Below are 14,433 nucleotides of genomic sequence, written 5' to 3' on the forward strand. Positions count from 1 at the left end.
CGTTGGACTTGCCCTAGAATCATCCGGCGCGCGCAATCGTAGTTGATTCACAACCTCACCCTCGAGTGGGCAACGAAAGGCAGCTAGTCTAGTCCTAGCTATAGAAGTTATAATAAGGAGTCTTTGCCTTGTATGGAGGTGTCCGACCCTAAAATCGCACGCGCTGTCGATTTTCTGTCAATAAGCGGCGTCTGAGGACCAAGCATAGGGAGGCACCCTCGTCTGACAAACATGCAACGATACCAGACACTCTATTATTTTCAAAGTAGAACGCTTGCGAAGCTTATGGTATGAGCTCAAAAATGACGGGAGAAAAAAGTTAGCACTGCTTTCCTTCCCCCTCGTCTACGCTCAGCAGAGCCATCTGACGCATAAGACCTATGCAGTCGCCTGCATCTGAAGATTTGCCAATTGCGGAACCAGTTCTCTCTCCACATAACCATTCCCGTCGATCTCCAAGATAAGTCGCATAAAGCACGCGACTTCCCTCGTCGTCGAATGCCCTTGGTCTGCCAAAGCAGGCGACTCAATCCCACTCGAGGTGCTCCCATCTCTATCCACCAACCCCCGCAACACCTTGATCAGCATGACGAACCGCAACCTGAACGCGGCGAGCATCGTTTCAATGTCAGGGTATCTGCTAGCTGGAGCTGGTCGGCCATCCGCGGCGTTCGCCTTCGCGTAGGTCGCGAGTTCATCGCTGACACCGCACGCTACTCGGGAGAACGTCAATGCGATCTGCAGCATTCCTTCGACGAGGCTCATGATCGGCCGTTGCTGTGCTCGGAGGAGAAGGCGCCAGTGAAGCCGGTCGAGGGTGGCATGATGCAGTCGGTACATTTTCTCCAAATCCGCGGATGTGTTTACCAGCTCGTCCAAATCTGTCTGAAACTTCGCCCAAACCCCCCCAACACCAATCTCAAACGCATATCGTAACCACCCATGCACAAACGCCCTGGCTTCCCAAAACAGTTGCCGGGCGGCGCGCTCATTGCTAGTGTCCCAAACCGCGACCTTCTCTCCAGGTTGCTCCTCTAACCATGATTCGCGGCGCTGACGTCTGTTTCGGCTCTCTTGGTATCGCAACCACCATTCAGACTCACATGACCGATCTAACGCTGCCCGAACGCGAGCCAAGGTGACGAGGAACGCGAACGTCCGCTCATATTTCCGGAGGACGGAACCGGTCAGCATGGTGTTGTAGGGTGCTGGTGCTTGATACTCAAGTCGCAGGAATGATAACGCGTTTAGCTCTGCAAATCAAATCTTCAATCAAAGTTCCTATGCACTTCCTATTGCTCGACCGCGTAGTGAACTCACCTCCGGCGTCTCTTCCCTCCGGATTTCCATTAAACTCCAACCTGCCCTCCGCAAATTCAGCATTAACAACTCCATGAAGCGCACCAACCATCTCCCCATATCCGGGGGGCCACAATGCATTCCGCCGTCCATCAACATCAATCCCACCCCCCTCTTGAAACAAAGCCGTAGTCAATCGCACAAAGAATTGCCCATCTTCCAGCAGAAGGTATCGGCGCGCGACTTGCAGATGCGCGCGCACACCGGGGTACAACGCTTCCAGGGTGGCCCGCGAGATCAAGGAAGTGACAGCCGCAATGGTGTTGCAGATCGCCATGCTGCTGGACTGGAACGACCATCTTTGCCCCCCGGGTTTCGAGAGTTGGCGTTCCAGGATCTCAAAGAAGGACGACGGTTCTGAGATGAGACTCATTAGCTCCTGGGGGACGGGGCCGGCTCTGCTCTTCCTCAGGGCTGCTTTCGTAGGCGCTGGTGGGGGATCTGCGGCAGCGTGCATCGGCGGGGTTGCTGTGCGCGCGCGGTCAAAACGCGAGTGAAGCTCCTTCACGACTTCATCCTTCCTGACGGGGTTCTGATCGTTCGCTGAGGGATCAGCCGGCGCAATCGACGTTAGTGACGCTGACGGCGACAACCTCAGGGTGGACGGTTCGCTCTCGCTCGTCTCTCGTACCACCAAGTCTGCTTCGACATCCTCGACCCTCTCAACGAGCGGTATCGATTTCGCCACATTCGCCGCTAACCCGTGACTCCCCGTGCCAGGCAGGAAAAACGGGGAGAACCCCGAATTATTCAGGAAACTCGTCAATGGTAGCATGTCCGCGAAGGATGGTAATGTTGAAGTGAATTGGGCGGTCGGATCCATCATGAAGGATGGGTTGGCAAATATTGCGGGGTGTGGTGGTTTCGACCCAGGGGCCGATTCACCTCCGGACGTCGGTATCTCGCCAGTAACCGCGCGAACCACCTCCGGGACCATACTGCCCACTTGTGTAGCAGTCCCTGTGTGGGGTCTTTCGTCCAGGTTCGGTTCGCGCGATTCAATGTGAGAAACGCGATCTGCAAGAGTGTCATTGTGCACCGATGCATCAGCGTCGCCCGTTCCTTCGGCTATAATCGGGCGTCCAGTCAATGCTGTCTCATGCGTTTGAAAGCTTGTTTCAATCCTTTCATCCTCCGAGTCCTCGTCGCCCAGCTGGATGCTGGTTGCCGAGGAATGCCCCAAACTTATTTCGATGGAGGGTCCGTCCTCCGGCGATATTGCCGTGTCCACGATCACACCCTCAATTTCCTGACCATCATCCCGCTCCCCTCGGCCGCCATCTACGTTATCGAGTGTGACCCCATAATCCATCAGTCTCTCAGCCAACAAGACCTCCCGCCGCCTATGGTTCAGCGCCAATCTTTGCATCTTCCAATCCAGCACCATCTCCCTCTTCTCAAGCTCCCTCATTTTCCGCTCATGCTCCGCCACAAGTTCCCGTTTCACATCTTCGATCGTTTCTGCAGCCGCTTTCTCGTCTGCAGTGACGCGCGCTTCCATTTGCCGCTCTAACTGCTGAGCGTATTCACGGTCCCGCTGTTTAGCGGCCTCGTGTTGGAGAAGGAATGTCTCGATCTCGGATTTGACTTCTGATTTGCGCGCGGCGGCTTGTTGTCTCTTTTGGGCTAGCTCCGTTTCCCGGGTCTGAATGGCCTCCGCACGCTAACGATAGAAACTGATTTAATACTTTGACATAGGGAGAGGGCGCTTGGAAGCATCACAAACCTTCTTCATAGCATTGTCCCTACGCCGCACCGACTCGTCAGCGAGTACTCTCATTTCCTCCTCTTTCTTTGCAGCATAAACAGCGATCCGTTCACGCATAGTCTGCACAAACCATCTCGCCCCACCATCTTCCGACCCCTCATCCACATCCGACCGCCACCCCAACCTAACCAGCGGCACATCACTTTCAGTCCTAAACCCCTTCCCCGTCCGTAACGCAACCAACGGATGATCCGGCTCATACTCCCTCAAGAGCCTCAAATACTTCCCCGCCTTAAGCACCTCATCCGCTAACCCCGCCGGCAAAAACGACGGCGGCATTGCAGTTTGGCTGCGTTGCCACTCAGCCTTCCAAAACCCCTCCCCATCACCCGTCTCGACTTTCTTGTAGCAGATGAAGAACTCGCCGTGGGAATCCCATACGTCCGTCATGTGTTCCATGAACCCGGCCATTTCGTGGCGTTGGCGGGAAGGCTTGAACATCCCGAGCCATTGCTCGATCCAGGTGAGGTAGGGTTGGCTGGATTGGCGGAGGAGTTCGAAGAGGGTGAGGCGGAGGACCTCGTCGCGTCTGAAGGGGGATTTCCAGGTGGAGGAGTCCAGGAGGCTGGTGGCGTTGTAGATTCGGGTGAGGAGCTCGCTGCCTAGTGGCAATGAAGCTTCATCGTGGTTCGATCCAACCTCACTACGACAAATCGATGCAAGAACTTGCAAGTGATACAGTGGGCCTTCCAGGGCGCGATACATCGAAACAAAAGCCACCGTCTTCTTCGTGGCGCCCAAACTTTGTTTCATCGAGTTGAATGTCCCTCGCAGAAATGTAAGGTACGATGACAGCGCTCTCCCGAATGCCAGGCCAATTTGCCCGTATAAGTGCAGATTCCCTTCTACCATCGCAACAATGCGATCAAGCCGAAAGACGAGGGTGCCGACGCGCATAAACCGCTGAAGGTATCTGTCGAAGCTCGGCTTGCCGATAGACAGGGGCCGAGCGTTTCCAATGTTCTGCGTCGTCAACACAAATGAGTCTGACGCTTCGTCGTAGGGGAAGAGCGCTGAGGGAAGGCCAATAAGCAAATGAAAGGTGGCCTGGAGAAGGAAAGCTCGCTTGATTATCATCTGGTACTGAGATGAATCATATTGATGTGCGAAGTGATTTGCGTAGACGCCACTGAAGATGCCGAAATCACATTCCGTCAGATACGGCGACCTTCCTTCGCTCCAAGCCAATGTGGCCTTTCCGGCTTGGTGGTGGGGGCCAAGACGCTCCCAGGATCTGAGAGGCATCTTCTCTTTGTCCGTATCATTCTTACAGACTGTCCACATGTCGTCTTTTCCCATGTCTTCTTGTGCAGCACGCAACCTCGGTCGGAGGTCCCTACACGGTTGCCGGAGCCCTGATCGTATAGGAGCAATCGACGCCGTGAGGAATCGATCAAACGATCTGTGGACGGAGCCCAGAGAGGGTAGAATCAATCGAACATCCAGGCTGCGAGGATCGTCTGGCACGCCTACTGTTCTGGCCATCTGGTTAGGCACCGGACCGAGGGTCGTATCACCGGCGCACACGTACCGGTTTGCGACAGAGCGCCAAATAAGGTTTTTGTTGAGAATACTTCCAACGTATGCCGTGCTCTGGAACCTTTCGTACGGAGAGGAGGGCCTGTGAACAATGTTCAGTCAGCGACCTGTCCTTGCAAAATGGGAAATCCCATCGTTCTACCTTTCAGTAGATCAGGCTCCCGGAAGCCCGTCTCTAGCACAACAGGAATTTCTTCAAACATGGTGTCGGGGTATATGACATGGAAGGAGTACTGAGCGCTCAAAGGAAACATGCTCTGAATTGTGTCATTGGCTCGCATGTCGGATCGGTGTGGTAGAACCCGCTCATTCCAGTGAGACGTCCCCCCGACCCGGCCCTCCAAGCGACCTGCGCTTTGTACATGGGCAGACAATGTGCGCTCTGTTGCTCTGAAAAGATGCGATCAAGTGGCGTTAAACGGTGAACTAAATCGATCTGGCGGTGATGGGAAACTTACTTGTTCCGGCGGGTGTCATGCTCAGCTCCCGTGCGGAGGTCCGCTACACTGAATAGCAACCATAGCATCGCCAGCATCTCCACGCTCAGGTTGCTCCCCTCATCAGCTGGCCGATCTTCCCACACATCTGGTCCCTCCGGTCCATTGAGGAATCCACAATCAAATCCCAGGCTCTCCAACAGTATCCGCAAAGCATTGCACTCATCAAACTTCCGCTCTTCGATCAGCAAAAGAAGTGTGGCAGCTATCTTCTCGTTCAACGTCTGCACCCACGTAGCTGACTTTGATTGAGCGTATGCGCCCCGGTCGATGTCCACGTCGAAGAACAGAGATAGAAACGGTTTGACGCGACCACTGTCTATGTGCCTCTCCCATCCAGGCATGGTTTGCCTTGACGCTGGTTTGAGCATTGTTCCACATAGTGTGCGAAAGTCCTCGAGGAATAGCCTCGGTTTGGGACAGCATGTCGGCATAGTTTTGAGGAGAACGTTTTTGAATAGCTTCGCGGACACTGCTCGTGGGAAAATGGTCCTTGGCTCCTCGTCGCGGGGAATGAGAGGGACACCTCAAGCAAGAACACTTCTCCCGTCGGGAAGTCCGTCGTCAGAATTCTAGTCCGTGCCTGCACCGTTGTCTTTCTCGAGCTGCCGAGTTGAGCCACGGGTGCACTGGGACTTGTGGGAAAGGCGGTTGAGTGCAAGTCTGAGTGCAAGTCTTTTGATGAGTCCGAATGACCGGACGACTCGGAGGGAACTCGACAGCGCGGCTCCAAGCGGCACAGGGGCGGCCAGCGGCTGCTGTCAGGCATCCTCACTTGTGACTTAACACACACCCCTATGTCATCCATCAAAGGATTCATCGTCGTGTATGCTAGAACAACGGAGGCCCCTGATATGACCGAGTTGTTCATGTATTTCCGTTGAGTTCGGTCTTGTACGTCGAAAGACGAGCCTTTTCCTGGCCTCTAAAGTCTGAGTCAGAAACGTCTGCTATGAGAGGGTGGATGGCGGTATGGACCTTGCGCAGGATACGGCCCACCGCTTGTGTAACTGAACGTCGAGGAGTCGCTAGGAGAATGGCATTAAGCTCTGTCACTGTCAATTCCTTCCAACATGAGTCCATACGTTCCAACAACGACGTCCTTTGATGTTTCAATCTTAAAGAGCTCACTATTCATTCCGGCGATCAATAAGCCGCAGGTTAGGTCTTTTACCAAAGTCCTCGACAGCATTTCCCAAAGGTGATTCGCCTGGGTGACACGACCGGTAAGAACGAGCAATCTTCTGGCTCGGCCAAGGTCCGCCGCGAGAATAGCTTTGACAATGGCAACAACATATAGATTCCTCTCGTCACATTCGGCTAGGCGTGTTATGCAACGGCTGTATGCTTTTACGTCCAATTTCAACGAGTTCGAATCAAACCGATAAACATCGACTTGTGTGGTTTTCTGACCGCTCCTGTCCGGCTTTTCCTGATCCACGGTTTCTCCAAGATGCCAGTGCAGCAGCTTGGTCAATCCATCTTTTCGTTCTGGCGTTGCGCTGAGTCCCAGCATACTGTATACGGTCACCTCGCATAAAGCTGTGCACCGCGTGGCTGCAAGTCCATCCGGATCCCAGACGCAGCCGAATGACGCGTCACTTTCTCCTCAGCCGTCGCGAATTTCTCACCATCTCAGCCGCCCACCATCTCAACCTGCACCCATTCCTTCGCCGGAGTTGGGCAACCTCCACCTTGTATCCATTTCGCACCCACCTATAGTCACAGCAGTCACTAATCGTCGCAGTATAGCTGCTCCAAGTTGCAATGGCAGACCCTTCAAGCTCAGGCGGCGCCCGCCAAGACTCTTCTTCCGGAAGTGCACTTCGCGCCGATAACAACGCTACGACCGGCGACAATGAGAATCCTCTGGAACCCAAAGCTCTTCTCCGCACTCTCATAGAGGCTCTTCCTCAGACGGGAGGCAAATTCACCATGAAGTCGCCTGCTGACCTTACGGTCGCCCTGTTCCACGCCGCTATGTCGAGATATGGGTTTAGGTTTATTGGTGTTGGTGAGGAACGGAAAGGTAGGATGCGTGGGCGAAGGATCAACGGCAAGCACGGGAACAGGAGCGTTTGAGTTAATTCCGGACTAACCGCTCAGAACCCTCTTCTCCAGACCATGCAGACTATCCCGACACGGACCAAGCTTCCGTAGTCGTCCGCAGCCTCCCCTCGGACTGGAACGCTACGGGCGACATGTTCTCCTTCCGTTACAAGCACTCGCAATCATCTCTCACGTTCCTGCTGAAGTGCGTCAAAGTGGGCAAGAACAAATTGATTGTGCATGGGATGGGAATCGAGGATGAGAAGCTGCATACGATTGAGTTGGCTCCGGGGACGTTCATTTCGGAGGCGTTGGACTTTCCCTTTGAGATTCAGCTTGACGCAGAGGGTGGAAGCAGGGGCGGAGCAGTTAAGAAGGTTGAGAGTGCTTTCGCGTCGGAAGATCAGTTGTACGCCGTGCTGAGAGAGTTCAGGGTTGGGATCATGCAAAAGTTGATCCCCGGGTTGAACAAGCCGGGCTATGAGCCTGACACGTCCAGGTAAGTTTCGCGAGCCATAGGGACAGCGAAAAGAAACGGGCTCGTTACCACATTTCATACCCAAACCAACACCACATTCCCCAGCTCCAGATCCACCGCGGCAAGCAGCTCCTCCCGCGACAACACACAGAACCGTCCACGCCCGCCCTACTTTTACCCAATCACCGGCGTCCCTTATCCCGAGGGCGAAGACGAGCACCGCACAGGCCCCCTCTACTCACCCTTCCGCAATCCGCATTCAGTCGGCGATGTCGACCTCGACCCTTTCGGTGCATTAGGCGGGCCCTTCCGTCCTCCCTTGTTCTCCGGAACAGGTGGCCCGGGTGGCTTCGGTGGCGGAGGAGGAGGAATGTTTGTGGGGCCAGATCATCCGATGTTTGGTGGGCGTGGGTTCCCGGAGTATGGGGGCGATGGCATGCTGCCACCGGGCGCGGCCCCGCCTGGAGCGCGGTATGATCCGATTATGCCGCCGGGGATTCCGGGACCTGGCAGACCGCAGTTTCCCTCGCGAGGGGGATTTGGCAGAGGGGGTGGGAGGGGTGGATTTGGTGGAGCTGGATGGAGGTGAGCTTGGGACAAAGTTATTTCGACGTTTAGAGGAAACGTCGCTGGTGTATTGACTCTATCTTTCCCTCGTGTTCCAGAAGCGGTGACCCAGACAATGATGAACTCCCGCCGCCAGGTTTCGAGGACGACATGTTCATGTGAAGATCTTCATGCGACTTGCGCATCGTACAGGGCGTGCATCGCGAGCGCCTTTCTGCATTACTAAAGCGGAAGACGTAGCGGCTCTCTGCTCTCGGGACCGTTCCTCCGAAACAAAACAACCTAAGTAGCTGTCAATCATTATGTATACTTCTTTGCGCTAGGCTGTAATAGGAATAGTTGAAGACCGCACGGAGCCTATTACTATGGTAGTGAGCAGTGGTAAAAGCTCTTGGATTTGGGAATAGTTTACATGCTTGCTGTTTATGGCCCGTTTGTGCATGTACTGTACTGTACGTGAAGTCATATGCCAGCTGTGGTGACACACGCGTTGAAGAACTTTGGTCCAAACTCGTTTCCTTTTGCGGTTTTCCATAAGCACGCGTAGTGCGGAAGCCCAATCCAAAACACCCTACATGTCCTCCACATCCCACGCCCCACCAGCAGCACCCATACCGGCACCCAGCCACTCACACCACCGCCCATCCTCCTCCTCCTCCTCCTCCGCCACGACCCGCCGCCAACGCGCCCAAGCCCTCGCCCGGCAAGAACTGCAGCTTCTGGCCCGCCTCCGCCCGGACGCGCGCGTGGAGTTGGATGAGAGTTCGAGAGTGAGGGATGTGAAGGAGGTTAGGAGGTTGATACGGGCTGTTGTGGGCAGGAAGGATCGGGATGGGGAAGTGGATGTGAATGTGAAGGCGCGTGTGAGAGGAGGAGAGGAGGAACGGCGAGGGAGGGGGGACGAGACTGCCGCCGGGAACGACAAAGCGGGCATCAAAGATGAAGATGCGCATGGGGATACTCACTGTCCCTCAACGGCACCGACCCCGGACCCGACTGCAGCACTTTTAGAACCGGTCTCAGAGCCCCCGTCAGAACTACCAACGCCCCCTACACAAGCAACTCCAGCACCGTCCGCAACCCTCCCCTCTCAAACGACCCGAAGCACACCGGACCTGATCCCGCCCGAGCTGCAGAAACGGGTGTCTCCGCCGAATGTACCGCCGTTGCTGTACCCGCCGAGCTCGCCGGAGACCCGGAATAAGGAGTTGCAGGTATGCATGCGTGACGACTGGATAGTATGGTGCTTTATAGATTGACGGACTGATGATGTGGTGATGGGATATGAAATAGGTGGATCTTGATCGGGAGTATCCATCGCAGAGCGAAAAGCCGGCTCGGCCAGCGGTCACAAAAATCATGTATGGTGAGTTTGGCTTGTTTCAAATGCTATCGATTCGAGTGCTATGGCTGATCTCAGCCCAAGGGCATTCCCAGCACGGAATGAACGTCGCGGGCGGGATGGTGGTCGACCATTACCAGCGTTGCCCACTCGTGCGCGGCCTGTGAGCAAAGAGGCATGGATAGAACCTGAGCGGCAACTGAGGGCCAAGGCGCCCCGAGTGGCTAAACGCGTCAAAACCCCACCACCCTCCCAACCCCCCCAATCAACTCAACGCGCGAAGCGCCCTCCACCACCCCACCACCAGCCACCGCCGTCCGGCTTTTACATCGCCAAACCCGGCAGCACGCTAATGGTCTCCAAAACCGGCCTAAAAATGCGCGACCGCAACGCTGATGTCGAGACGACGCGGTTGTTGCAGCAGAGGGATGAACGTCTCGTGCAGCTGCATGCGCGGATGCTGTTGGATGTGGAGAGGGAGAGGGAGGAGGTTGAGTGGAAGAGGCGGAGGGCTGAGGGTGGGCGGAGGAGGGCTGCGAAGGTGTGTTTTGTGCTTTGTTGGTAATTACCGCTGTGGGCGGACATGGTCGGCTAACTCGGTTACATTGACACGCAGAAACAGCAAACTGGACAGCAGGACGCTAAAAGCAACCCAAACCAACACCAAGATCTGCGCACACGCGCCATCAACCAAGACTGGGAACGTTTCCTTTCCAGCTTGAACAAACCTGTCAAGAAGAAACGGGCCGGACCACCACCAGCCCCGGCATCGGGGCGGAGCGCGAACGCGTCGCTGATGCAGTCTATGAAAGCGATCGTTGCGGCGTTGAAGGCTGCGGAGAAGGAAAATGTTCCTGCGGAGGCGATTTTCGGCGTTGTTCAAGGGAGTGAATTTGAAGGGGGGATGAGGTCGAAACAGCATATATTTGAGCCGTGTAGGGGGCGAGCGGAAGCGTCGCCTGTGCCGGATACCATTCCCATCGGGGTACAAACAGAACCCGCGATTACAAACCCAGGGCAGGACGAGAGCAATGAAGCACAACCCCAAAGGGCACAACCCCAGCAACACAGTACCGCAGTCGTAGCACCCAAACCCGCGGATCAAACGAAAGACCCCACTGCGGGTGCCGATACATCATCGTTGCGTCGCGTGCTTGAGCTGCTGCACAAAGTCGAAGCGGAAGGAAGTCGGCTTCTCAGGGGCCTTGCCGAGCATGATCCCCCACCAACATTTCCATTGGACACAGATGCATCCTCACCGGCGGTCGACGCTGCAGCTTCCCAGCCTGTCCCGACGCAAACCCCGCCACCTTCCCAACCACCACCGCCACTGCTTCTCACCCTCCCACTAGCCACACTCAAGCAGATTAAAACCGGTCAAGCGCGGTTCCTCGCATACCAGCGCGCCATCCTCGCCGGCGATCTCTTCGACCCCACCGCCGCGTCTGCTACTAGTGGGAAGCGAATGGGCCGGGATGTCGTTGATGGCCCCTTGGATCCGTGGGATGCGCTGGATAGGTAATGTACACAGATGCTATATTTGGATGATGCCAGCATTAACACAGCATCTTTGCGATTTCAGTATTGCGGATGAGATCCTGGACGATGTGATTGGGGATAATGCGAATGAGTTTCATGGGTTGGCGGATGAGTTTGTGGATAGGTTGTTTGATGAGGAGTTTTTGCCTGCTTGAATGGATATGAATTAATGTGATGCCGAGAGAGGACATGTTGCGAGGAAGGAGGGAAGTTCTTGTGGGTTGTGTGCTGGTGAAGGCGTGCTGTATACATACTGTACATGGTGCGAACCTCGTTTTGGAGATTGGAACTCGTGGGATCTTGTCCATCCGACTCCGTCGAGCATTATTATCCGACTGGTCCGATTTGTCCGATTGACCTTCCCCGTCTGACTGCGCATTGCGCAGCGCGTTCGTCCCGCTCTCTCTCTCTGCCCCAAAAGGGTGGGTGCTCCTGAAGTGGAATCTTAGTGGATTCACCACACCGAAACAGCTCCCAAAACTGAGAATACTGGAGGTAAAGCCACATGTCCTAACAGTCTTCCGCACCGTCTACGCCTGCGTCGCGCGCAATTCTCAAGCTTTTAGTTTACGTAGATCGTCAAGATGCGGCTTTCTTACGTCCTCCCCGCGTCCTTCGCACTGATCTCGGCGGCTGCCGCCCGCGATCACACCTTCCACGTACGTCTCGTCAATCGCCTCCTCCACTTCTCTTCAAACCCTCTGTTTAACACTCACCTCTCACCGCGCAGCCCACGGAGATCACCGCGCCCTTCGTGGAGCAATTCACCCCTGGATGGGACAAGCGCTGGATCCCCTCGACGTCCAAGAAAGTCGTGGATGGCGTTGAGGACGAGGATCTACTGCAGTATAGGGGCCGGTGGGCGGTTGAGGCGCCGGAAGGAGCGGTGATTGAGGGGGATGAGGGTTTGGTGGTGAAGGACGCGGCTGCGCATCATGTAAGTAACTTGGGACGTTTTGGGACTACAGTGTTCCATGGAGAACGCTGTAAGTTGGAAACGAAGGTAGTGAGTATCTCCGCGTTGAGCTGACCAAAGCTCGTTTTGTCCGTGCCGTGCATTCTAGGCTATCACGGCTTTGTTCCCGACCCCAATCGACCCTGCCGGTAAAAGCTTCGTCGCCCAGTACGAGGTGAAGCTCCAGAACGGCCTCGAGTGTGGAGGCGCCTACATGAAGCTCTTGACTGCCGACAGCTCGTTTGATCCTGCCAAGTTTGCTGATAAGACTCCTTACACTATCAGTGAGTTTGATTTGCCATCGAGGGCAGGGTTGTATGGGAAGGCAACCGAGACTTACTTGCATGCGAAACCCTTAGTGTTTGGGCCCGACAAGTGTGGCTCGACAAACAAGGTGCACTTCATCTTCCGTCACAAGGTATGTCTCCTCTGAGTGAATGTGGACAAGGAGGAAGCCCTCATTGACTGTTTGTTGATCATCTTTTGGACCGACTTCCTCCTCCCACAGAACGCTAAAACTGGCGCAATCGAAGAGAAGCACCTGGAAGCGCCTCCTTCTGCCAAAGTGGATAAAGACGCCCACTTGTACACCCTAATCGTAGACCCCGACCAGACGTTCAAGATTCTCGTCGACAACGTTGAGGCCAAGACAGGATCCCTTCTGAAAGACTTCAACCCGCCGGTCAACCCGCCTAAAGAGATCGACGACCCGACGGACACCAAACCAGCGGACTGGGTCGACCTAGCGCAGATCGAGGACCCGGAGGCAACTAAGCCTGATGACTGGGACGAGGACGCACCGCTGCAGATTGTCGACGAGGATGCGCAGAAGCCGGCGGACTGGCTTGACGACGCGCCCGCATCCATCCCAGACCCGGAGGCCGAGAAGCCTGAGGACTGGGACGATGAGGAAGATGGTGATTGGGTGGCGCCTAGCATCCCTAACCCGGCCTGCGAAAAGGCGTCCGGATGCGGCGAGTGGACGAGACCGTTGAAGAGCAACCCGGCCTATAAGGGGAAGTGGTCTGCGCCGTTGATCGCCAACCCAGCTTACAAGGGCGTGTGGGCACCGAAGAAAATCTCTAACCCTGCCTATTACGAAGACAATACGCCTTCCAACTTTTCGCCCATTGTGAGTGCGGGCGTTGTTGTTGCATTGGGGGTATTCCTTGTGATCACCGGATAACTAACGTGTCACCATATCACATTAGGGCGGTATCGGTTTCGAGATCTGGACCATGCAGAACGGTATCTTGTTTGACAACATCTACATAGGCCACAGCGCGGCTGATGCCAGGAAGCTCGCTGAGGAGACGTGGGACGTCAAGAACAAACTCGAGACTGAGAAGCGCAAGAAGGAAGAAGAGAAGGCTGCCAAAGAGGCAGAGAAGAAAGCTAAGGAAGAGGAAAAGAAAGAGAAAGAGGCTCCTAAGAAGGAAAAGAGGGTGAGTTTGGGCGACTGCGAGGAGGCTGAACTGTATTGTGTGCGCCGTTACAAACGATCACTTCCCGTGCCTCTCCGGGTTTTCCGCATCTCCCCGAGGCCTTATTGACTTTCCTGTCCACAATATCCTTAGGCCCTCCCCGAACTCCCTCTCAAGGAGCAAGTCAAAGACCAAGTCCTCAAATTCGCCAACATTGCCCGCCACAACCCTCTCGCTGCCATCCAAGAACTGCCCCTCATCGCCGCCGGCCTCGCCGCATCCATCCTCCTACCCCTGCTCCTCCTCAGCAGCCTCTTTGGCGGATCCACCGCCGCTGCAAAGTCGAAAGCAGTTGTTAAGAAACCGAAGGAAGCGGTCGTTCCGGTTGGAAAGGAGAAGGCAAAGGGAAAGAAGCAGATTGTCGTCACGGAGACGGTTGAGACGGATCAGGTGATTGATGCTAGTGGGAAGACGAAGGGGACTACTGTGAAGCGGACTGTTAATGCACAGGCGAAGAATGTGGTTGGGGAGGATGAGTGAGTGGGGGAATCTGTTATGCTTTCTGAGGGATTTCTTCAGGGTTCTAGGCGTGGGTGGCATATATTGTGACATCTACCTTCTGATTATGTATTTGAAGGACTTTAAGGAGAAATGCATGCAGTGGAATACTTGATAGTGTGGAGCCTATTGAGGACGTCCAAACTGCGTTCAAACGCTTGAGATTTAGTTGGGCATGGACTTTGCCTGCTTGTACCGTCCCGCAGCCGTGCGATGCGGGCCTCCTTCCCGACGTATCGCTAGGATCCACGCTGACCAATCGAGAGATATCAAGCGAAGGTTCACTTTCCATGGATATGACCCAGAACCAAAGCTATGAGAAAGACGTCGTCAACTACGTATACAGCTATTTGCAATT

The 14,433-nt window shown here is 55.1% G+C and overlaps 5 protein-coding genes across 5 annotated transcripts; 3 read left to right on the forward strand and 2 right to left on the reverse strand.

The window, feature by feature from the left end:
* Window positions 1-154: 154 nt before the first annotated feature.
* On the reverse strand, window positions 155-5,507 carry EV422DRAFT_599522 (Spc98 family-domain-containing protein; the record flags this gene model as incomplete). Its single annotated transcript, XM_053073662.1, has 6 exons — window positions 155-1,253; window positions 1,321-3,022; window positions 3,086-4,596; window positions 4,659-4,748; window positions 4,809-5,056; window positions 5,125-5,507. The coding sequence occupies 6 exons, from the start codon at window positions 5,505-5,507 to the stop codon at window positions 379-381; spliced, it is 4,809 nt and encodes a 1,602-aa protein (XP_052923885.1). The 3' UTR covers window positions 155-378.
* Window positions 5,508-5,913: 406 nt separating this feature from the next.
* EV422DRAFT_536082 (uncharacterized protein) lies at window positions 5,914-6,688 on the reverse strand. Its single transcript, XM_053070802.1, has 2 exons — window positions 6,249-6,688; window positions 5,914-6,191 (listed from the first exon to the last, which is right to left on the reverse strand). The coding sequence occupies exons 1-2, from the start codon at window positions 6,677-6,679 to the stop codon at window positions 6,101-6,103; spliced, it is 522 nt and encodes a 173-aa protein (XP_052923886.1). The 5' UTR covers window positions 6,680-6,688; the 3' UTR covers window positions 5,914-6,100.
* EV422DRAFT_536085 (PI31 proteasome regulator N-terminal-domain-containing protein) lies at window positions 6,680-8,708 on the forward strand. Its single transcript, XM_053070803.1, has 4 exons — window positions 6,680-7,192; window positions 7,285-7,711; window positions 7,796-8,275; window positions 8,356-8,708. The coding sequence occupies exons 1-4, from the start codon at window positions 6,931-6,933 to the stop codon at window positions 8,417-8,419; spliced, it is 1,233 nt and encodes a 410-aa protein (XP_052923887.1). The 5' UTR covers window positions 6,680-6,930; the 3' UTR covers window positions 8,420-8,708.
* A 124-nt stretch (window positions 8,709-8,832) lies between these two features.
* Window positions 8,833-11,293, forward strand: EV422DRAFT_569238 (uncharacterized protein; the record flags this gene model as incomplete). Its single annotated transcript, XM_053072744.1, has 5 exons — window positions 8,833-9,471; window positions 9,551-9,623; window positions 9,695-10,140; window positions 10,216-11,117; window positions 11,182-11,293. The coding sequence occupies 5 exons, from the start codon at window positions 8,833-8,835 to the stop codon at window positions 11,291-11,293; spliced, it is 2,172 nt and encodes a 723-aa protein (XP_052923888.1).
* Window positions 11,294-11,469: 176 nt separating this feature from the next.
* On the forward strand, window positions 11,470-14,079 carry EV422DRAFT_127436 (Calreticulin family-domain-containing protein). The gene is made up of 8 exons (XM_053064717.1): window positions 11,470-11,633; window positions 11,714-11,797; window positions 11,869-12,075; window positions 12,203-12,377; window positions 12,453-12,511; window positions 12,602-13,225; window positions 13,305-13,538; window positions 13,671-14,079. The coding sequence occupies exons 2-8, from the start codon at window positions 11,723-11,725 to the stop codon at window positions 14,055-14,057; spliced, it is 1,761 nt and encodes a 586-aa protein (XP_052923889.1). The 5' UTR covers window positions 11,470-11,633; window positions 11,714-11,722; the 3' UTR covers window positions 14,058-14,079.
* The last annotated feature ends 354 nt before the right edge of the window (window positions 14,080-14,433 follow it).

The sequence above is a fragment of the Fimicolochytrium jonesii genome, assembly GCF_025526975.1.
Source record: "Fimicolochytrium jonesii strain JEL569 chromosome Unknown EV422scaffold_19, whole genome shotgun sequence".
Taxonomy (NCBI): Eukaryota; Fungi; Chytridiomycota; class Chytridiomycetes; order Spizellomycetales; family Powellomycetaceae; genus Fimicolochytrium; species Fimicolochytrium jonesii.

Coding starts and splice junctions, on each gene's coding strand:
- EV422DRAFT_536082 (XM_053070802.1), bottom strand. CDS start 6,679: ATGCTGGGACTCAGCGCAACGCCAGAACGAAAAGATGGATTGACCAAG. Junction 6,192..6,248: donor AAGGACGTCGTTGTTGGAAC/GTATGGACTCAT, acceptor CCATTCTCCTAG/CGACTCCTCGACGTTCAGTT.
- EV422DRAFT_536085 (XM_053070803.1), top strand. CDS start 6,931: ATGGCAGACCCTTCAAGCTCAGGCGGCGCCCGCCAAGACTCTTCTTCC. Junction 7,193..7,284: donor TGTTGGTGAGGAACGGAAAG/GTAGGATGCGTG, acceptor CCTCTTCTCCAG/ACCATGCAGACTATCCCGAC. Junction 7,712..7,795: donor TATGAGCCTGACACGTCCAG/GTAAGTTTCGCG, acceptor CACATTCCCCAG/CTCCAGATCCACCGCGGCAA.
- EV422DRAFT_127436 (XM_053064717.1), top strand. CDS start 11,723: ATGCGGCTTTCTTACGTCCTCCCCGCGTCCTTCGCACTGATCTCGGCG. Junction 11,798..11,868: donor CCCGCGATCACACCTTCCAC/GTACGTCTCGTC, acceptor CTCACCGCGCAG/CCCACGGAGATCACCGCGCC. Junction 13,539..13,670: donor CTCCTAAGAAGGAAAAGAGG/GTGAGTTTGGGC, acceptor CAATATCCTTAG/GCCCTCCCCGAACTCCCTCT.